The sequence below is a fragment of the Rutilus rutilus genome, assembly GCF_951802725.1.
Source record: "Rutilus rutilus genome assembly, chromosome: 18".
NCBI classification, from domain to species: Eukaryota; Metazoa; Chordata; class Actinopteri; order Cypriniformes; family Leuciscidae; genus Rutilus; species Rutilus rutilus.
Window position 1 is genome coordinate 3,439,481 of NC_140231.1, and position 24,351 is coordinate 3,463,831.

Here is a 24,351-nt window from a genome sequence, read left to right on the forward strand (position 1 = left end):
CCATTCCGATATCCTAGCCTACTTTATTTGATGAAACTGCGAAATTGCTAGTGTTAGTGTTTTGCGTATCTATGGCAACAACAGACTTTTATAACGTGAATCCAGGATCGCTGTCGTGAAACACTTAAATGTTTCCCTTACCTAAGAGAGCCGTTTAAGAGATTATATGCAACACCCTTAAGTTATTCTCTTAGGTAAGGGGAAATCGCCCCTTAAGTATCATACTTAAGGGAAAAACTTAAGGTGCTTTGTTTATGTAACCGGGCACAGGACTTTAATCTCACACACCAACATAGAGTCGGCCCACATCTGGTACGCGCTGAACGCACATGTACCAGATGTGGGCCGGATCTGGGCTGACACTATGTTGCTGTCTGGGATATGATATGGCCAAAAAATAGTGCAAGTAAAGCTTTTCCAAAATCAGCTGTAATGTTTTGTTCCTGTGTGTTTTCAATAAATCGTTTATGTGAATGATTCAACGACTCGCTCACAAACACACAAAAACAGTCAAAAGTGAAGTGAACTGTTGTCTATGATATAATACAATATAACATAACGTAAAAAAATATTATAACATAAGTTATCCATTGTGTAAATTATATGCTTAAATCTGATTTCCACCCTACCTTCACACCATCTGTCTTCTTGCTGACGCCACTCTTTCCTCCTGAAGAGACAAAGATAAAGAGTGAAATTGCTATAAGAAAGGGCACAAAAGCCCAGAAAAGCATAGTGAGAGGCATAGCACTGCTCTGTTCTCCAACTCAAGTTTGGCTCTGGAGATCTGTTGACTTTTTAAAATAGGAGCTGGGAGTTTCCAGCATACATAATCACACACTCCCACACTCCAGGAACTGCTCACTTTTAATGGCTGCTCAAAACACACAAATAATCAGGAACAGTGAGTGGATACGAAATGTTAAACCCATCTAATTCAAAAATCAAAATACATTTGAGAATAATTTAGAAAATCACTCAAGATATAGTCCAAAAATGGAAGATTCGTGATAGCTGAAATTAGTCAGACTTTTATTGAAACTATTATTGGATGGGTATTTTTTCTCACCTTCTATAGGAAACTAGAATTATCAGTCTTGACCTACATCCTAGTTTGAATGTTCACACTGAACAACAGACAGAGATACTAAACACTAAAAATGCACTGCTGACTCAAGCCAGTATGTTTCCACTGAACATTATCTTAAGTAGTGGAGAATGAGCGCTCTGGGTAAAAATAGACCGAATGTGATGAATGATCAAGAGTGTTTGGGAGTGATAGAATAGCCTATGCAAAAGCTACGGCTGCTAAACATGAACAGGTGGAGCTATCTATTTTAGTTTAGATATAGATGACCTTTCCAGACCCTCACCCACATGACATACACTCCCACAAGGAACCGAATACTTAAAAAAGAAAATAATTCTCAGACTGGATCGGATTAGACGGTGTCGTGGCGACCCTGAATCTGTGGCATCTACTACATGTTCACTCTAGAGTTCATTTTGTTGATCCTGGAACAACATTCCTGATGGAAAATTCAATCCTAACCCTATCCCTACCCCTGAACCTAACCATAAGTTATTCCTAAAATCATGATAGATGAATAACACAAATAACCCTGGTTTTCAACCTAAACTTGACATAAACTATAAACGTGTCCCTCAAATCTGATTGGTTGTTCAGGGATCAACAAAGATGTTGAAATCAGTGAAAACAGTGAAATCAGGTTCTGCTTCACCCCATGATCTCCTACTATTTGAAAACATGTTTAATGGACATGCCTGTCCACATAAATAAAAAAATAAAAAAATACAACTTCACATTACAACAATGTGACTTAATGAGTTAATTTCACGTGATTGTGACTTTAAGGTGCGCTCACATATACCTTTGTGTGGCAAAATTCTGTGGGTGCAATTCAGTCATCTCAAATAGGAAGGGACACCTGAGGCCAAAAAAACGTCCCTGCATGGATTTCCCATCGGATCCAAGATGGTTGAACTCTGAACATGTAAATTCACCGCGTTTACTCATATAAAGCTGCTTGGTTAGGTAGTGACATCTGAATAAGCAATTCTTCACTATGGACAATGGAACTATTTTGCCTGCAAAATTTTGAAGTTTGACTAATGTGACTGTGCACTTACACCTGAAAAATTGAGAATGTATCTAAAGAAAAACTTCTTGTCATTCAAACCCCAGCATCTGCAAACTGGCCTTCGCCAGGGTCTCCAGACAGCAACATAGTGTTGGCCCTGATCCGGTCCACATCTGGAACGGGTGGAATCCACATGTACCAGATGTGGCCCGGATCTGGGCCAACACTATGTTGCTGTCTGGGGGTCATGTTCCATATTTGGGTTTACATACAGTACAGGTCAAAAGTTTGGAAACATTACTATTTTTAATGTTTTTGAAAGAAGTTTCTTCTGCTCATCAAGCCTGCATTTATTTGATTAAAAATACAGAAAAAAATTTAATATTGTGATATATTATTACAATTTAAAATAATTGGTTTTCAATTTATTATACTTTAAATTATCATTTATTTCTGTGATGCAAAGCTGAATTTTCAGCATCATTACTCCAGTCTATCACATGATCCTTTAGAAATCATTCTAATATTCTGATTTATTATGAGTGTTGGAAACAGTTCTGCTGCTTAATATATTTGATGAATAAAAGGTTAAAAAGAACTGCATTTATTCAAAATAAAAAAAATATTTTCTAATAATATAAATCTTCTTTACTATCACTTTTTATCAATTTAACACATCCTTGCTGAAAGTATTGATTTATTTAAAAAAAAGAAAGAAATAAAAATGACTGACCCCAAATTACTGACGAGTAGTGTATATTGTTGTTACAAAAGATTTCTATTTTTAAAAAATTTGCTTCTTTTTTTTTTTGTACTTTTTATTCATCAAAGTATCCTAAAAAAGTATCACAGGTTATGAAAAAAGATGCTGAAAATTCAGCTTTGCATCACAGAAATAAATGATAATTTAAAGTATAATAAATTGAAAACCAATTATTTTAAATTGTAATAATATATCACAATATTACATTTTTTTTTCTGTATTTTTGATAAAATAAATGCAGGCTTGATGAGCAGAAGAAACTTCTTTCAAAAACATTAAAAATAGTAATGTTTCCAAACTTTTGGCCTGTACTGTATGGCGAGAGGATTACAGATGCTGGGGTTTTGAGGTCATGCCGGTGGTGAAGGTCTATGCCTGAAGCAATAAGTTAACTCTCAGTGAACAGGCATTGGATCAGGCGTCTCATGCACATATGACTGCTGCAACCACTCAACTGGAAATAAACTAACATTCATTTAACATAACATTTTTCATCTGTCTAGCAGAATCACAGTTTAGACAGAAAGACGTGTGAGCCATAGCAGTTTTACCGTCATCTCACCACCAGAGGTCGTCTGTATATTGAGTGTTTGAAACCTTGCATCTCACAAGGGTTTCCCATTCATTAATCAGACTCTATATACAGTAGGTCAAGATGGAGTGAGATAACCCCTTCATTCATTTCCTCTGAATAGCAAAATTGTTTGAGATTTAGTAACACGTCGTAACACAACTCTTTCAATAAGATAAAATGACATTTTATTATGTTGAATATCAAAGGTTTTTGTGTCTGTTTGATAATGAGGGATAATATTGTTTTTATTTTGAAGGGAAAAGATGAAAGCAAAGCTTGGGGTAAGATGCCCAAAAATAGCACTCACTGTTATTAGTGTTTTTAGTTTTTTATTAATGGGGTTGTTATTCAATTCCATTGAATTTACTTTAGTTAGATGTACATTCAAGACGTTCATTAAAACCTATAAGCTAATTGAGTGTTATAATTTAAAGTCAATTCACTGTGTTTCTATTATGACTTAAATAAATGCAATTAAATATTTATTTACTCATAAACCTTTATTTATGTCATTGAATAAATGTACCTTTCAGATGAATCTCTTTTACTGTGGGATTGTGCCTCGTCTGCCATCAGTTATTCACTTATTCGACTTAATTGTCAAAACATAATTTTAAATTAAATAGTTGGTTAAATATTTAATATTAATTTTAAGACCTGCTAAAAACAATTTTTTTTTATGTCCTTAGATATGTAAAACCATAGAATTAAAAAGGGGGGGGGGGTACTTTCTTTTTCACATGACTGTATGACAGTGACACTATTTTCTTTTTAGAGCTGCTTTACAGCAGTTTACATGCAAACTCTGTGTGCATCATTGAATCATTATTTTCTTGTTTAAACAATCTGTATTGTATATAGTGCTATATAAATAAAGGTGACTTGACTCTGCACAATTCCTTTACTGTATTAGAAATGCAAGTTTCTTTCAACCATGATCTTGGACATTAGGCACCATTGTTGAGCATGTTTGGATAGTTAGTCTGGACTGCTGTGTGTTTCATCGCTCGGCCAGTTCTTGGACTGTGTTTGATAAGATGACATGGCTTGGACAGATATGCCAATGATTAGAATTTGTCTGTTCATTTTTCCAAATGCTTGCAAATGGCCAGACTCATAAGCATCAGCCATCTTTCGGTAAAGGGCCTCAAACACGACAAGATTTTCAAGCATCTCTACAAACCTTCATTGCAACGTGAATCAAAACAGTTACAGTGTGGTTCCTGATCATGACACACTCATACACACTCATTTCACACAGGGTAGAAACAAAAACAGTAGATAACAGAAATATAATATTTCGAGTCACCTGAGAAGTTTCTGGTGGCCAGCATAGTAGTGAGAATAGCTCCCTGAAGGCAAAAACACAGGATCTTTTAGCAAACGTTCCTCAGTAACAGTGGTGTTGTGTTATCAGAGTTACAGTATGCAAAATTAAGTAGGAATTTGAACGGAATTGGCTTTTAATTTTTTTTTTGTAAAACTTTCAAACAAGATCACTTACAGTAACATAGTGTCGGCCCAGATCCGGCCCACATCTGGTTATGCGTGGAATCCTCATGTACCAGATGTGACCCGGATCTGGACAGACACTATGTTACTGTACCCCAAGGCAGTTGTCTGGGTCCATTATTATTTAATATTTTTACTAATGATTTACCGTACATTTTACATAAGGCTTAACATTGTCATGTACGCTGACGATTCAACTATATACACATCAGCAAGCACACAAATGGAACTAGAAACTGTTTTAAATATAGAATTACAATATGTAGTAGATTGGATCAAATTAAATAAACTGGCACTAAATACAGTAAAAACTAACTGCATGATTTTAGGTTCAAATTATAACATTAATCAAAATCCTGTAATTAATATTAAAATTAATAACGCAACTATTGAACAGGTGCACGAGACCAAACTGCTGGGTGTAACAGTTGATTCTAGATTATCATGGAAAAAACATATTAATAATATTATTGCAAAAATGGGAAGAGGTATATCTATTATGAGAAGACATGCACAACTTCAAATATTATGAATTATGCAATGAAAGCACTAATATTGACATACCTCGACTATTGCCCAGCAGTTTGGTCAAATGCCACTGGTGAATATATGAATAAATGACAACTTATACAGAATAGAGCTGCTCGTGTAGCACTTAGGTGCAGCTATAGGAGAAATATCATATTAATGCACAAAGATCTTAACTGGTTGTTGGTCGAAGATAGACTGTTGTATTCACTGTTAATTTTCATAAGAAACATTTCCATCTCAAAATTGCCTTCTGTTTTGTTCAAGCATCTTTCTTTCAGTGTAGACAATCATCAGTACAGTACCAGACATGCAACTAAAGGCAACTTCACCTTACCTATAGCAAGAACAAATGCCATAAAAAACACTGTTATGTTCAGAGGTATGAAGGAATGGAACAAACTGCCAAAGCATATCATACTTACTAACAATGTCAATCAATTTAAATTATATGTAAAACAGCATCTATCAAAATAATACATCTGACTGTTTATATTTATTTAAATATGTGTGTACATGCACATGTGTAGGTATATTTATGGGCGTATGTGTATGAATGTGTTTTATATGTGTGTATATTTCATGCCCGTATGAGGGTACATATGTACGTTGATATGTGTATATACATGTGTATATGTGTATATGTGTATTTACCTTTTCCATTTATTTGTTGTATTTTTAATGACTTTTTTCTTTTGTTTATGTACATATTTTTCAGGACCCCAGGAAGAATAGCTGCAGCACGGCTGTAGCTAATGGGGATCCTTTCAATAAAAACTAAAAAACTACTGTCTGGGATTTGTCAAGAGAAACAAGACCAACTTTATTTTTCAGGTCTTTTTTTTTTTTATTAGTTTGACTTCATTTTTATTTGTACTTCGGACTTTAAAATTCTGCATCTTGTATGCAACCTCTGCTAGAAATTGATTTGGAATTCAAAAGGCTTTTTGGAATTCCATTTGGAACTGTTAAGGATTCCGAATTGCCTAGTTTTCACCCAACATGTATTAAAGTGGAATAATGTTTATAGTTGATGGAACAACCCTTCACTCTAAAAAAAAGATGATTCTTTAAAGGTTCTTTACATGTAGTAACAATTCTATTTAGAACCGCATCATCATGAAGAACCCTTTATATGCTGAAATGGTTCTTTGCGTTAGAGTTTAGGGTTCTTTATTCCTTTATTCTTTATTAATATATACAAATAATATTGATAATAGCAGTATTAATAATATGAAGATACTAATGAAACTAAATATTGTTGAAAATGTTATTTATAAGGCCCTATATATAGCACTTTCAAAAGCATGGTTCTTTATGGAACCTTATAAAAAGGATTCTGCCATTGATATAAGTTCAGCAAATTAAAGCCAAAATGCAAGCCAAAGAACCCTAATTTGTTACTGTTTAGAACCAATTTTCTGAAGAGTGTTGTGGGGTTCAAACCTGCAACTTTTTGGGTACCAGCCCAGATCTTTACATCCTTCTTATCAGTCTAAACAGAGTCAATGCGATCTCACAGTACGAGAGCTTCTCGCAGCCTTATGCAAACTTACCTTAAGCTTCCTTCTGGCGTTGAACTTCTTCAAACATTCAACAGTCTCCTGTCTATGCATGCAAGATGCAACAGTGGAGCGATGCTAAAAGCAAAAAGAGGCACGGTAAAACAAGAGGATAGGTAGAGCCGTTTCCTGAACATGTAATCTCAACATAATAAAATACCTTTGAATTAATCATCCAATAAACATTCCCTTCGGACCTTTGTCAATTCATTAATTGCTTTGCTGGCTAAATTAACCTGTATATAAATGGTCAAATGTAATAATACGTGAATGCATTAATGAGGCATTTTTCTCAAGTTGCAATAAAAGATGCATGTTGTACAGTCCTGATGGACAGTCATGAACTCACTGAGATCCACGGGTGCTTGAGCACCTCCGCAGCAGTGATGCGTTTAGCTGGGTTGATGGTCAGCATCTTATTAATAAGATCTTTTGCCTCAGGAGTGACCGTGTCCCACTCAGGTGAAGGAAACTGTGGGTACAACAAGTATGAATCAGACACACATCATTTCTTCTGGCATTATCATCAACACTATATGAAGGACGCTTTCACTGACATCATATGCGCCAGCTTTAATTTGCTGATAGAGTCTATGTTGGTCTTCATCCCAGAAGGGTGGGTATCCAACCAGCAGGATGTAGAGAATCACACCTAAAGATGAAATTAAGATGAATGTTAATAAACTTTAAGCTTTAATCCATGCAATATATATAATCTATGCTATAGAGCAAGGCACTTAATACAAGGTATAATGAGAGACCAAAGAGTGTTGTAACTTTTGTGTCTCAAGTTGCATGTACTGTTTGAGCATTTAACATCTTAAAGTCCCCCTGTGGTGAAAACACAGCTTTAAATGTTGTTAAAACTATGTGGTGTTTTTAATATGCTTTAAGACAAACCATGTGTAAATTCATAAGTCGACACCATTGCTGAGTATTTTCTCCTTAAAACTGCAGTGAACCAAAGACAGTCTCAAAAACACGCTTTGAAATCGCTGGTGTTTCTGACGTCACAAACTACCTTGTAACCAATCAGATCAACGTGTGATCGTCAACCAGTGGATCTCTGAGCTGAGTGAGTGAGTGAGTGGAGGCGGGGCTCATTTGCATATTCATACAATAACGTATAATATTATTATAATTGTGAATGATCCATCCATGCATACACTCTTAAAAATAAAATATATCTAAAAATTGGTTCTAAAAGCATGTTTTCGTAACAATGCTATAGAAGAACCATGTTGGGTTCCCCAAAGAACCATTTAGCGAATAGTTCTTAAAAGAACCTTTTTTTTAAAACAACATTTTAAGAACTTAAATAATTTTTTTCCACTGTAAATAACCTTTTGTGGATTCATGGATTCCTATATTCCAATAAAGAACCTTATTTTTAAGAGTGTATGTTTGATTTAAAAAAATGTTTTTAATCAAAATCTAATAATTGGATCCTTCTATAAAATGGCAGACTTCTCTCTGGTGACGTATGCAAGACTTCCTCAATCATTTAGTGTGCTTAAACCTGCACCTGCAAGCTCACATTCATCTGCCTCCACTTTAGCATCCACATCTCAACATCCAATCAACAACTAATGCATAGAATCAAGTCCCCGCCCTACGTTTCAAAAAGCTGTTACACTCAGATATACGCCAAAATATGGAAGAAAAGATCTGTCGCCACTTCCATTTCATTGCAACTTTAAGAATTCAGAAACTTTTGTTCGTAGTGGCACCGGTGGCCGTTAAGTGAACTGCAGCCAGCAATGTATTGCTCGTGCTCATACACACTCTCCATAGAGACGCGAGCGAACCTTGGTCGAATCAGTGACATAACGTACAGGAGACTGAACATGATCCAAGGCCCCGATAAGTCTGTGAGATTTTCTTTTTTGTTCTTCGCTTTGGGTTAAAAACAAGTTTGAAATCCTTTTGCAGCGATATACTGTTAGTGAACATCTTTAGACACTGTCTACACTGCTGAGATGGACGTGTAGATGAATATGTAAATATGTACTGCAGCCTTTCTACTCAACAAAATAAACACACAACAAAAATGACAACTTTGAGAAAACAGCAGTTCAGAAAGCATCTGATCATAGCAATGTGGATGTGTTTGAACCAACTCTAGGATTGACTGGCATCATGTCGACAGATGAGGTCATTATAATTACACTGTTATGATAGTTTGATTATAGACTATATTTGACTCTCCAGTGCTGGAACAGGGCTAAAACAAAGTGTGGATTATAGGCTTTTATTATAGGCTCTTCGGCATTATCCTGAACATTGTATAAGCACTCGTTTCATGTTTCATTGTAGCTGACCTCGCTAAATCATTATAGATTAACATTATGTTTGCTGTTGTGGTAAAACAGCAATTTTTTTGTGTTGGAGTAAAGAGTCTGTGTTGGAGTCTGAGTTACGCAGGGACCCAGCCGCCTGTTGACGACGTTAATGGGCTCCGTCTCTAAGCTAACGTTAGCTAGTGCTGCACACGGTTGTCGCTGTAGAGAGCGGAAGAGAGAGGCAAAAAGGCAAGGCTCTCGGGAGCGTGCATAAAGAGCACATCCTGGAAAAACATCCCGTGTCCTTCACATAAAAAGGATAGCCATTACTTTTGTGATGTAATTTGGTTTTCCCAGGGCTATCTGTGATCTGTGTGAATAAAAGCACAGAATAAAGGAAAGCTCTGGCGGTATAAAATAACTAAATCATTCAATTTCAGAACAATTATTGGAACAACTTTTCTGTAATATATGTGATTTTTTAGTCTGGCAAAAGACATTCAGCTTTGGTTACAGACGTGCAAGTCAAAATTCCTTTCACATCAAAGCGAATGTAGCATTGCAATGCAACACTCTACAATGGATGCTATGGTACCATACTGCATCATCATGAATGAATGAGGCATTTATATAGCGCTTTCATATGTAGGCCTACTACTGTACACCCAAAGCGCTTTACAATCATATCAGGGAATCTCTCCTCAACCACCACCAGTGTGAGCATCCACTTGGATGATGTGACGGTAGCCGCAGAACAATGGCGCCAGTGCGCTCACCACACACACACCAGCAGCTATAGGTGGAGAGGAGAGAGAGTGATAGAACCAATTCAATGGATGGGATTATTAGGAGGCCGTGATTGGCCAATGGAGGGAATTTGACCGGGGTTACACCCCTACTCTTTACGAGAAGTGTCATGGGATTTTTAATGACCACAGAGACTCAGGACCTCGGTTTAACGTCTCATTCGAAGGATGGATCATGCATCCTTTCAGTGTTTGATGCAAAAATATGAGACACTAACCACATGCCCACAGGTCCACAGCTTTTCCATAGGGGTCCTTCCGTAAGACTTCAGGGGACAGGTAACCAGGAGTGCCAGCAAACCCTAATGTCAGAAAAAAAACATTTATAACCTTTATTTGAGCATATATTTCAGAAATTGAAAATAAGTTACATGAAAAAAGAAAATTTGAAGATAATTACATTTGCGCAATTTAAATTCCCAGACCATTACAATAAAAGTCTCCAGTCAAGCTTAAGGACCCCATACAATGCAAATGGGAGTTTAGTCAGCATCATGCCCTTTCAAACCGGGACCACATGAAGAAATTGTGGAGCGTCAAATTACACAATTCAAAACAGAACAAATTTGGAACAGTACTCTTAGAAACCCACATTATTTACTGTATATTTATACTATATCTTGTAAATACAGTATGTATATTGACAAAGCATGGCTACAATCACATCACAATCAAGTCAATGAATAAGAAAATTAGAATGACAAAATGTCATAACTGGAATCCCTAGAAATCCCCTAGAAAGTAAAATCCAACTATTCCTTTGTGTATTTAGTGACCTCATTTTCTGATGCACTTTGTCGGTTATTGTCTTTGTTTATGTGCTAAGCTGTTTCTGTTGCATTTGTGTTCTCCATCACCGTGTGGAATATTGTGTTTATAAGAATGAAAACGGGTGCAAAGATGTCTTCCCTTGACTCTCCATTCATCATCCCTGCTGGAATGTTACACATATATTACATAAGGGATGTTTTCTCCCCATTATGATTTTGGTTGATTTGCTATGGTTTTGTTCATCTCTCTGATTTTGTAGTTCTATCTGTTCCGGTTTCCTGTGTATTTGTAGTCGTGTTGTAGTTTTTCTACCCGATTGCCCTGTCATTGATTGCAAGTGTGTCTTGTTCCTTTGTTTGGTTCTGCCTTTATATACACCAGTGTTTCCCTTGTTCCTGGTCGGTTGTTCATTGTCCTCCCATGGATGTTGCGCGTGTATGTGTTCAGTTCTGTTTTTTCTCCCATGTTCCTTGGTTTCCTGGTTTGATTTGTTGATCCTGGAACAACATTCTAATCAACCAATCAGATTAGAGAGACACGAATACAGTTTATGTCTAGTTTAAGCTTAGAATCAGGGTTATGTGCTTCTACGTCAGTGTAATTCACCTATCATTTCCCTCTGATTTTAAGAATAACTTATGGGTAGGGTTAGGGGTAGGTTTAGGGGTAGGAATAGGGTTAATACAAAGATTTTCGGACAGGAATGTTGTTCCTAACCCTAACCCTAAGTCAAGTCAAGTCAAAGTTAGCTAACCCTAACATGTCTTACTTGGCTAAATCACGGTGACCCTCTGGCCTCACCGGCTTAACCACGGTCATCGGGTCTGCCCAGCCTCCGATGGTCGATAAACTCAGACTTATAACTATTTGGCTCCACTTCAGTTCAGGGTCCATCACTCCTCCTTGGTCCTTTGTTCCGCCGGCTCCACCGTGGCTCGCCGGTCCCTCGACTCTGCCGTGGTCTGAAATCCCTGCGACTCCATTGGGGTCCCTTGACCACCTTGGTCAGTCATTGCTCTAGTACCGCCACAGATATTCGGGATCCCGGCTACACGTCACCCTCCACCCCTTTGGCTGCACTGGGCTCCTCCTTCTCGCCAACTCTGCCTTTGTCCTCGCTCCCAATGATTTTGCCTTGGTCTTCAGATCCCCTGGGTCTGCCTAGTTTGTCGTCACTTTGGCTCTGCATCCCTTCGTCTTCACCTAGGTTTTTTGTCCTCAGAATGTTTTAATGACCTTTCGGTCCTCTGGCTCCACTTTGATCAGTACCTCGGGGACAAACAAGGAGGATAGTCCTGCTGGCTCCACCGTGGCCTTCAGCTCTGCCTTGGCTCCTTGTTTGTCTGGTTCGGATATGACTCCTGGTCTTTGGCTCTGCCCTGGCTCTTGTATTGGTGCTGGATTCTGGCCCAGAACCACCGTCCCACCCCCTGTACCGCCTCCATTCCACCATCCTCCTGAACTCTAGAGTTATGCTAGAGTTTGTAACCCGCTCATTATATTCATCACATTGTAACGTGCAAGTGTAAGGCATGTTAAAATCCTCATCTTTTTATAAATAAACACCATGTACTATGGTATCGCTATGTTATCACATGGATTGTGTTACTCTGGCATAAATGGTACCCAACAAATTCTATATTCAGGTAAAGTCAGTGCTTGAAGTGGGCACTTCTATATTTTACTCTATAGCGTACCCTCACCTTTTCTTGCGTACCAGCACTTCTCACAAGTTGCTGGTACTTTCAACCGAGGAGGACTCCCTGGAACAAGTGGTGCTCAATGCAGAGCCACGCTCCCCCTGTCTGAATGTCATGGGGGTTTAGCTTAACCTAGTCCAGCTCCACCTCTGTGGATCTAATGGGTGGAGGGATTGAGTTATGGGTGGGGATATGGAGTGGTTGGACCTTCTAGCTCCACTAATTACGCCCAATTTACATCTAGAAAGGGATCTTGCTGGATGTCCAGAGAGGGGGAGCTGGACTTCACAGTCCATCCATGGCTCTGCAAGTGAGTAGCCTCTCACCCTGAACGCGATTTCAACCGAGGAAGACCCCCAAACCCCCATCCTCGGGAGTACTGGCACTTATTTCTTTCCCACTTCGAGCACTGGTAACAGTAAAACCTATTTATTGACAAGCCAGCATTAGGCAAGTCCACCAAACCACAACAGGCACTGAAAAAACAGCCATTATCCTAGCTGAAACTGGGTAAACCACTGCCTTATATGTACTGTATTAGGGGTGTACCGGTTCTCGGTAAAAAATCGAACCGTACCGTTCTTCACCCATGGTTCGGGACGCACTCGCAACGCGGTACATCTCAAATCTGATGACGCATCTATTATATGGTTTGTTGAAAAAAACAACGCTTAAAACAGACAGTTCTGCATATGTATGTTTCTGTTGGATGCACATGCTGGCTCCCCAATAATACATTACAACAGCGATGATCAAAAAAATGATCATCATTTACTCTTTGTAAACTTTGTTCAATAGAAGTGCCGTTTGCTTGAACATGACCAGTCATTTACGCCGTCATCACCCAGGTGTTGATCGTGCACGAGCGCAGGTGAGACCTGAACAGCACACATTGCTATCTGTGTTTAAACTAAACTCATTTAAGCTCTGCCAATTTAAACATGCACATCTCAGAAAGTACACAAATATTGAGTTCTCTTTCAAGTCTTGCTTGAACAGACAAATTCACACAAAAATTATGTCAACATGCCCGTCCTGATGAGTATCCTAGCAGACATAGGGCCCTATTTTAACGATCTGAAACGCAAGTGTCAAAGCGCAAAGCGCAAGTAACTTTGTGGGCGGGTCTCGGCGCTGTTGCTATTTTCCCGGCGGGATAAATGACTCTTGCGCCGGGCGCAAATCTAAAAGGGGTTGGTCTGAAGTAGCTTCATTATTCATAGGTGTGGTTTGGGCGTAACGTGAAATAAACCAATCAGAGCATCATCTCACATTCCCTTTAAGAGCAGACGCACTTTTTCCTTGGCGTATTGCTATTATAACGGCGGATTTGCCAGGCGCGCGTCAAGAGGGGTTCACAGCCGAGGAGACCAACGCTCTCGTCACGGCCGTAAAAGAGAGAGAAGTGACATTGGGGATGGGAGAAACACACCCAAATTAGCTTCGGTTAAACAGGCATATAATAATGTGGGTAAATGTGTAAGCTAGATGTATGCTTTTATAATAAATTATTATATTTATAATAAATTGTCTATCTATCTATCTATCTATCTATCTATCTATCTATCTATCTATCTATCTATCTATCTATCTATCTATCTATCGTTTGTAATAATATGATTTGCAAAAATGAAAACTGCTGCTTCTGTGTAGATTAGAGAATCACAGTGTATGAGCGTTGTGCACTCTATACATTATGGTCAAGCATGCGCCCTTAAAATAGCATAATGAACAACGCGCAACGCGCCACTGACTTTAGACAAGGTTTTTTCTGGCCAGTGGCGCAATTGTTTTATGGAACAGTAAAATAGCACCAGGGAACGTTTGCGCCGGAACACGCCTCCTTTTTTGCGCTGAACCGCCCAGGGAGCGCAAGTTCATTCCCTAGTTTAGCGACGTGCTTCTGTGGAGGGAAAAGCGCGCTTTGCGCGGGTGCAAAATAGGAATGAAACATGCGTCGGTGTACAAAGTCAATTGCGCTGGGTGCAAGATAGGGCCCATAGTCTGTTATGCCTTAAGTGAACTTATACGGTCGAGAAAGGAAAGGCATATGTAACAGTGTCAGTCTACTGAATCTGTGCATTATGTCTTAAAGGGACAGCAGCCTAATATTCCTGCTGTCTGTGTTTTTAATGTTAATCAAACAACAAATTACAAGGAAATCACTCACTGCTCTTGATGAAATAGCTTTTGTAACTTGTAATAAGGATTAATCTTTAATTTATGCAGTCTATATGCAATGCTATTTTACATTTGATTACTTTATTTAATTTCTGTACCTGAAAACTAATGAAAAAGTTTGAAAAAACTAATGAAAACCTGAACCTTAGTATCTTTGCTATATTGTATGTTGCTTGTAGTTAGATTTTTTTTTCTTTTTTTTCTTTCTTTTTATTTGACAGTAGTCCTTTTTTCCCTGAACATGGCACATACCGAACTGTACCGACATCGTGAGCCTAAAATCGTGATACAAACTGAACCATGAGCAATTTGAACCGTTACACCCCTACTATGTATACCCTAAAGATGAGCTGTAATAGTGACTGAATCGAGAGAAGTTGACAAGGAAAACAAGTCAGGCTTGCAAAGTAACCAGATGTAATTGAAACCTTGAAGACAGAAATCTGAACGAGATGGTGCTGAGGCCCAATGATTACGTCAAAACGCACACGTTAAAGTTAAAGGCAAGCGTTAAAGTGACTCATATGAAAGAGAACATAAACTCATATTGTTTTTCTTATTCTCCTAAAATTTATACAGTAATTGTATCAAATGCATAAAGATTTAAATCAGCACCAAAACAGGTGCAAATATACAGAAAAGTAACAGAAAAAGGGAATAGAACAGCGTAGCAATTCATATACTCAATATTATTTGTAGTGTTAATCTATGTTTTATTGCAATTCCATATTAATGCTGTTTGGTGGTATAATAAACGGGTCATTACCAAACCAGGCCTGTTGTTCCCCTTCAACCTCAATGGCAAGGCCAAAGTCTGCTAACTTCACAGCTGCGCCTTTCGATTTGGAAGCCAGAAGCAGGTTCTCTGGCTAGAAACATGGAAACAAACGGGACAAAAAAGAAAAATATTAAAGTGCTAATGAAATTTTCGTTGTTTTTTTTTTTTCTTCCAACATATTAGAACATACATATTGGAGTAGAATTTCACTAAAGTTAATTGATAAAAGGCAAAACAATTGTATTCTCTTTGAGCCGATTTTGTAAATTGAGTTGCCTTGATGTTATTAGCTTTTAAAACTACCGATCATGATATCTTAACATCACTTTATGCTTGGCTAGTCATATTCCAAAATATAAGTCATATAAATTCCCAGATCTAAGACTTATTTATTTATTTTTTTAAAGATTTTTTTGCCTTTATTGTGATAGGATAGTATAGAGTGGACAGGAAGCGAGATGGGAGAGAGACGGGGGACGGGATCGGGAAAGGTCCACGAGCCGGGATTCGAACTCGGGTCGCCCGAAGCACAACGGCGCCATATGTCAGCACGCTGCCCATAAGCCTATTGGTGCCGCCAGATCTAAGACTTAAATGTCACTGGGGCTTCTGTACCTGAATACACAGTGCAGTGTAGACAATACCACAACCATTTGGAGACAGAACAATCAAAAGGTTATAAGGTTATAAGGGCAAAGGTATAAGCAATTGTATTATAAGTAGTTTTTTTTTTTTTTTTTACCACTTTTCACAGATTAATGCTTGTGAGACCCCAACTTGCTGAGTCTTGGCTGCTTTAGTCGACTGCATTCAGATTTTAGAATCACATTTGTGTCTTTTTAAGTTTCCTGGTGGTTTTTTTTCTAGATATAGTCAGAGCTTATGAATTTAGCATGAGTCGTACTGAAGAAAAGATAAAAATGAGCCACTTGTGGGATCTCACTGCATGTCTCTCACTCCCAGTGTGAATGTGTTAACCTGTTAGATAAGGCCGCTATAATGAGAACGTTTTGATTATGCAGTATACTGTATGTAAAATAGCCCTCAGTTGTTATGTCTCTAAACAGTAAGATCAGTTGATATATTATTACCTACACACTGATAGAGCATCTGAGAGCATTTAGATTAGAACTGCACGATCAATCGTTAAAAGATAGCGATCTCGATTCAAACACGCACGCGATCTTATTCCTAAATGACAATGATTCGCCTGTGTCTATTAAACCTTTGACAAGTACGATCACAGCGAACATTCAGATCTGCGTTCTGGTCAAGAGAGAGCAGTTGTCATGTTTAAGTAAGAAACAGCTTCACAAACACACAGTATCATTATTTCTGTCGTACAATAATTCAAATTATCACAGAAGTACTGGGAATAAAGTTTATAGTTCGGATATAAACACTGATGTCTACGGAAGCCATCAAAATCACCTTTTAAAAGTAACTTGAGACTTTAAATAAAGATTGTACCGATTACATCGTTACACCAGTAGGTGGCGACAAGACTGTTAAAAAAAATGTGTTTGTCATTGAATCATTCACTCAAGAGATTCGTTCAAAAACGCTGATTCATCCAGTGATGAAACAAGTGAAGTATTTAATCATTCATTCAAACCGATTAAATTTTTTTTCAAATTAATGATATATTTTTTGCAGCATATATTTTGTTGTGCTCGGCCTATAATGAGTGCTACTAATAGACATTTATGGTCAATCATAATAAAATACCTTTAAGTCTCTGTGAACGACACCCATCTGATGGCAATGAAGAACAGCCTCCAAAATCTGCTGTATGCAGTGGCTTCAGGCAAAAAAAGAAAAGAAAAAGAGAGAAAACTTTTACTCAAAAACAGGGGAATATATTGGCCACACTGGACTTCGACACGTGACTATGTGATCCATTTTGACCTGTCAAATGGACACATTCCAGTGTCTTTTGCTTTGTTTTACTAAAGTGAATTTTATGCAGTCTGAGGAAAATGCAAAAATGGCAGTTTTATGGATAGTCAAGACAAGGAGACTTAACTTTGGACTATTTAAGTTAGTGTGCATTTATGCATTTGCATATTTGACATTATTTGTGTAATGCTTTTATACATAGAGTGAGTTTGTGTTATGCTGATGATAGCCCACCCACCTGGCATCTGCTTCGCTGTAATATTCCCTGGCAACAATGTCTTCAAACAGCTCACCACCCGTTACTCTGGACCAGACGACAAGAATCAGCACTAGTTGAAGGATTATTTATTATACTTCTATAGGAACGTCTGACCCTGTGAACTTTTCACTTTTCACACTCTCACAAGTTCATTTAATTCGTCTACTAACATGGTGTATACCAGGGTGTTTTTGTGACAGTACAAAAATAAAATAAATCATATTCAGAATTCAGAAATTATGGGGTCAAGCAAAACAGTGGCTAAAAATGTGATTGCATATATTGATTTCAGGTATAAAATGTTTAAAAAAAATTAAAACCGAGCAGAATTGCTAATGTAACGTAAATTGCTTTTACTGTCACTAAAGTCATTAGATTTGTTAAGGCTTTAGACAACAATCAAAAATATTTTTTTTATAAATTGGCATGGTGTCAAAATGACGTGAGCCACATTTTAAAAAGAAGTAAAAAAAAATATATAATGCTTCATTAAAATGTAAAATGGTGGATTTGTAATATGGCAGACCATAGCAGATTTAGTACTCAGCATAATAGGCCAAATTTAACAGAAATGAAAAAAAATTATATAAGCACTTTTAAACATTGTTATATTTTGGCAACTAGGTGGTGCTGGCACTGAACTTATTAAGGGCATGGTGCCAATGAAATACCAAGTTTCCTAACCATGTGGATACAGTACCAATCATTCGACCTGGCACGGCCCACGGACAATAAAGAAACCAGTCTCATGGTTTTAGGTCAAACTTTACTGTTTAAACTTCATATCCATACAATGAAAGTAAACAGAGTTTAGAAACAATGTTGCCTTGACTCCAATAACTTTCAAAATATCTATGCTAGATATGTTTATGCTAGATATATGTATATGCTAGTCTTCTGTGTACATAATAAATACAACATAAGTATGTTGACTTGCAACATAAGGTAAAACTTTTCCAAAGCAGTTGCAAAATGATCTTAATATAACGAGAAAAAAGTTGGGTAACACTTTATTTTAATGTCGTCTCATTACACGTTACATGTATTTATTATAGTGTTAACAGTAAATTATGTGTAACTACAAGTAACTAACACTAAAACAAACCCTAACCCTACAGTAAGTAGGCTACATGTTGTTAATTAATATTACTCTGTACCAATGTGTAATTAAACTGTAAAAAGGGCATGTTAAAATAAAGTGTCACCAAAAGCTGAACTTTGTCAGTTCTAATAATCACTGTTAGATTAAAATGCCTGAAGTCTAAGAAACACCCTTATGCTTTTCAACATCTGGCAATTTTAAGACAATAGTTTTATGAAGGTGTCATACAGTAAGTGCTGTAATTATTTCAATATGAAGAAAGATATCTATTGTGCCCACCCAAAGTCATTAGCTATTCCCACATAAACCCTGACATTAGCACAGGCAAGTAAATGTATTTAGCAATTTCTGAAAACAAATCATGCATTTACTCACATGGGCCTTTTTTAGGCCAATTTATAGTTTATATAAAATGCTAAGATGCTTTTTATCTGGTATGGTTGGTCAGAGAAACTTACAAGTCGAAGATGAGGTAATGGTGGCCTTCCTCTGAGATGCTGTCATGCAGTCGCACTGGTGAAGAATCGACGGTCGTGGTTTGCATGGAAAAGAGAAAAAGAGAAAACATGATCTAAAGTCTTTTTTTTTTACAGATATAGTTTTTAGGATTGTTCTTCTTGTTCTTCACTCACTGAACATTTCACTTTAAAACTGTAGCGAAACGTGTACGACACAGCGTATTTAGCAAAAATGTTGCCACAGGTACGTTTTTCTTGGACTACTCCTTTTGTTTTGTTGTTTATTTTATTATTAAAGTGACATTTAACATTTGCCGTTCTTGCCTCCTACTTCCCTGAACCTGTTACAGTTACGTTTGATCACTTAAATTCACATTATTTAATTTTTATTACATTCTATTGAAACAGCCGCGGGTGCTGAATTACTACTCATGCAGGCCACTTTATTTGATGAATTAAAGTTATGGGGTCAAAGTTTTAGTTGGTCAAAACAATCATACTATTAAAAAATACATTTAAGTGTGTCGAAAGTTATGTTATAATGCTACACTGTGCGTTCACTCAGTGGCTGTGATACTTGTTGCACACTGCAGTAGGCTAAGCTAGATCGATATTAGCATATCATATTAATAAAAGTTGGATGACTTGTGTTGCTAAGTGGCATGCAATTACATTTACAATATTGTCACAGTAATGGTCAGTTTGTTTTAGCTTTCATGGACATTCATGATTTCATTAGTCACATGTCTTCCTTTTTTCTCTTCATGAGTTTGTTTGTTTCAGCTGTGTATTGTTAATAACCTTTAATTGTGTCAGTGCTTAAGTTCATCCTTTTCCTCTGTTTGTAGTCTGGTCACATTTGTGTTAAGGTGTTTCTCTTCTGCCCTGTGTGTTATTGTTGTGCGGATTATTAAAAACTACATTTGAACTTCATCATCTGTTCCTGCACACCCTGCTGACAAATATATTGTCTGGTGGAGAAAAGGCAAAACAAGAAACAATAAGACTAACCGTGTTGATTTATATAACAATGATTCGTTTTCTGTCGATAAATGTATCTAAACTGTTGCTCACCTGTCTAATAAAACACATTATATATAAAAGCGTCTTTGGTGTTTGGAAGTAAAACCGGAAATCGAGGGTAGATATGACATCGCAGATATGACATCATTGACAGGCGACGCAATGACATGGTTACACTGGTTAAAATAGTGGATTTCTCTTGATTTAAACATTGTTGGAAACATTTGGGATAATATAAATACACAGGTCAGCAAAATATATAACATTGTTCAAGTGGTTTTTGGATATTTTAATCGCTTACAGATTGTGCCTTTGCTTGGAGTCTTTTTATTAGGGGTTCAAGCAAAAGGTAATTTGCATTTGCATTTACAAAGCCATTTATGCTTTCTCAAACTGTTTGATCAAGGAAAATATCATTTGATGTGTATCTTTTTTGGGGTAAGTCCTATAAAAGCTTTAAAAACCTTAATCGCACAAAGCACCAAAAATGGCCGCCAGTAGCCAATCAAATTCCTGCATCTTCAGTTTGTGAATGATTGATGATTATGAAATTTGGCAGATCCATAGAGACCGTATATATTAGACTGTGTACCAAATCTGGTGAGAATCAGCGATTAGATTGCGCTGTAAAACTAATTAAAGTAATCTCTGCAGCCATAGAGCTAGACAGAGGTCTTCAATCCTGCTCCTGGAGGGCCACTGTCCTGCAGAGTTTAGTTCCAACCTGCCTTTGAATATTCAAGCGATTCTGAAGAGCTTGATGAGCTGATTCAGGTGTGTTTGATTAGGGTTGGAACTAAACTTTGCAGGACAGTGGCCCTCCAGGAGCAGGATTGAAGACCTCTGAGCTAGAATTAAAAAAAAAGATCTAGCTTCTCAACCCTTCCATGCCCATGCGCACATTAAAATCTCTCTGCCTCTTTTACTTACTCTAACTTGTCATAAGCCATTTGCATATAATATTTTAGTAGGCTATGCACCTCAAAAGGCTACTGACAAAAAACTAGCAAGAACAAACAAACAAAAATAATTCATTTAATTGATTAGCAGACATGGGCCAAAAAGAAAAAGTGTGAGGGACAGCATTTTTTAAGAGTCGTACATACTGTACATCCGAAGATATCCCTCTAAACCATTCTCAGTGTCATGCAGACTAGAGTTCACTCTATTCGCTCAGTTCAGCAAGTAGTCAGTATTACCATAGCAACTGCCTTGCCATGCCTTAGCAACCATTCAGAGCACCCTAGCAACCGCATTATAACATGACCTAGCCATATTTCGGCAACAGAACGAGACATGGGGTGGTCTTTTTACTAAGACTCATACACAATTGTTACATACACATGAAAAGGGAACGATATGAGGTAACATTTTGGCAGTGAGTTTTGAAGCAATACTCACATATTCTTTAGGAAATGTACAAAGCGCACACAACACAGGAGTATTTCACACAAACATTCTTTAATCCTTCAGATCACAGATCATAGAAACTCAGGAGACAAGAAAACAACCACTTTACATCAACGAGACCGGACAAAGAACTGAACACATCAGGGAGTATAGGTGTGTCCACGCCATGTTGTAATTACCACAATTACATGATTTCAGCTTGTAAAAAGCAATCACGTCCTCGTAGAGCTCATAATTACAACTTGTAAGATGGGAATGGTTTGAGAGCTCCTACTTGTACGATGTGTCATTTAGGCATTGATTGGGGATGCCATAGAAACGCTTAATTCCCAGTTCGAGGACGTGACCAGCTCCAAATATAACGTCACGTGTTGTCATCTTGAAACCACTATAATTACGACATGGCATGAATGCAGCATTATTATACACACAACCAACTGAGGGAACTAATTAATTAATTAATCAACAACAGGTGAACTGAATCAAACCGACACATAGGCCTACTAAGGGGACTAGGTCAATTGGCAAGACACAAACACAAACATCAAAACATAACATCCTGACAATAACATGTTTGGTATGAGCTTCAATATTAATTTCCTGTATGTTAATTGACATTATATTTTGCTAACTCGGTTACTATTATAAGAAGTTTTTCTGTTAACACCCAATCCAATTTCATTTGCAAAGCACCCCGATAAAAGACAAAGGATAGTAAACTTTCGATCTGAAAGTACAGCTCCTTACGGGCTCCTGAGGGTGTGACATACACACGCTTTAAACGATCCCTGGCTATGAATACAGTGGGAAAAGGAAGAATCTGAAATTCTGACATGAATGCTGAGCTAGAAGTCTTCGAAGGACCCCTTATGTTTGTTTGTTTGTGCCAGGCTGCGGCTTTGCCTTTCCATTCACCAAAGACCTTTTTCATCTGATTCTCTCTCATCAACACAGGGAGAACTGGAGCCTCAAAGAATTGCACTCTTTCAAATAGGCAATACGTCTTAATTATTAATTGATACATTAAGTATCACCGTTTCACAAAGGTGAAAAGCTTCATGCTTTTGATTTTCCACTCTGCTTCAGCTTGAACCCTCTAACAAATTGTGTTTGCGTGTGTGATTTAGAATAGTTTAAGAGTTTAGAGTCCCTAATCATGCCGATCACAGATAAAGTATGTGAAAGCTGAAAGTGTTAGAGCATGTAACTGTCTATGGCCAAGAGATTTATATCCTATTATAGTCTATAGACATTCTCACTCTGTTAGTCAGATGTCTGAGGCTGATTCTGTCAGTAATCCCCCAAATCAGTTACTCGATCCAAATGCTTTTATTGATCATAATTAATTATACATATTTCCCTATTGGGCTAATGTCCTATGAAATGTAGCTAGTTATTATTACTCTCCCCCTACTTCTGCATTACAAATGATAATAGAAAACGGTCTCAGATCCTCAAACCCATCATGCCTTCAATTGGCTTCATATAAAAACAAGTTTATGTTACGATCTCATTTAGATGGCTTGATAACTTACCAATATTGGAGTGCTTCAGCAGTCTGCAGATCCTAGCCTCCCTGTCCAGCTTCTGGTGATCTACAATATATATATATAAAGAGATTTTTCACAAATATTAAAATAAAAGCATGAGTACTTCTAGTTTTCAACATTCAAAATGGAAAATATAAAAGAGTACATAGCTTTTTTTTTTACTGTGCTGTGCTGTGAAAAAAATGGTACACCCCATAAAAATAAAGTTTCTTCATTTTTGTGAAAGTTATCATTTATATTAAAGAACATTATTAAAGAAGCAAGTCACGCCTCTTATAAACCTCATTAAAGTGGACTGTTTTGGTCATAAGCATTGAAGTATATGGTACAGTCTGTAAGGTTGGGGTGAACTCAAGGTAGAGCAGGACCCAAATGCAGTATTAATTTTTCATAATAACAAAAAATGAAAAAATAAATAAAAAAGAACCGGAACTGAGCACACCACCAACGCATCCATGGACAAGACTTGACCCTGAACAGAGGAAACACAAGGGCTTACATTACCCTCCAGACAACTTGGAATTCAGATTTTTTCCACCTCCTACTTGAAAATAACATGTGGGACGCCGTTTGACCTGTGAACTCAGGGCAGATCAATCAATCCCTTCCTCAGCGAGTCCTGCCATTTCATGCCACTTCCAAGATGACGGCATCTTTAACAAACTAAGACTTTAAGTTTATATAGTGATACCTTAATTTTTGCTTTTCATCAGCTTTGCTATAATTTTATACCCAAAGTGTTCTTATTGTGTTATGGCAAAATCATTTGCCATATTTAGGAAGTATTTAGGAAATTCCCATTTCGACCTTGCCTCAAACGCAAGGATAACAAGACACAGGTGCGAACAATCAAGGAATCACAAAGGGTAACAAAACAGGAACAGAACAACATTACGAACTAAAAGCCCATATACAAAGCCAGCAGGGAACAACGTCAAAAGAACTTCGACATAAAAGTCCAAACACAAAACAAGGAACATGTTCATGCTTCATCACTATCACGCCAAGATGAAAAAATCTATCTTATCCCCCTCAGAAGGAAGTGGATTTAAAGCCACTTCCAAGCTTTAAAACCCATCATTCCACAGTAT

General features: G+C 37.4%; 1 protein-coding gene across 3 annotated transcripts in view; it reads right to left on the reverse strand.

Moving 5' to 3' along the window:
• camk2a (calcium/calmodulin-dependent protein kinase II alpha) overlaps positions 1–24,351 on the reverse strand; it is an 80,343-nt gene that overhangs the window by 18,099 nt on the left and 37,893 nt on the right. For 2 of the 3 annotated variants that reach the window (XM_084387041.1, XM_084387040.1), the window contains exons 4-14: positions 23,246–23,305; positions 19,278–19,332; positions 17,697–17,762; positions 17,288–17,360; positions 15,548–15,650; positions 10,348–10,431; positions 7,599–7,693; positions 7,391–7,513; positions 7,036–7,119; positions 4,749–4,791; positions 630–670 (exon numbers count right to left, since the gene is read on the reverse strand). In XM_084387041.1, the coding sequence (XP_084243167.1) occupies positions 630–670; positions 4,749–4,791; positions 7,036–7,119; positions 7,391–7,513; positions 7,599–7,693; positions 10,348–10,431; positions 15,548–15,650; positions 17,288–17,360; positions 17,697–17,762; positions 19,278–19,332; positions 23,246–23,305 (827 nt within the window). Of the gene's footprint in view, positions 1–629; positions 806–4,748; positions 4,792–7,035; positions 7,120–7,390; positions 7,514–7,598; positions 7,694–10,347; positions 10,432–15,547; positions 15,651–17,287; positions 17,361–17,696; positions 17,763–19,277; positions 19,333–23,245; positions 23,306–24,351 lie in introns of those variants that run through there. The other variant, XM_084387042.1, reaches the window with a different exon arrangement.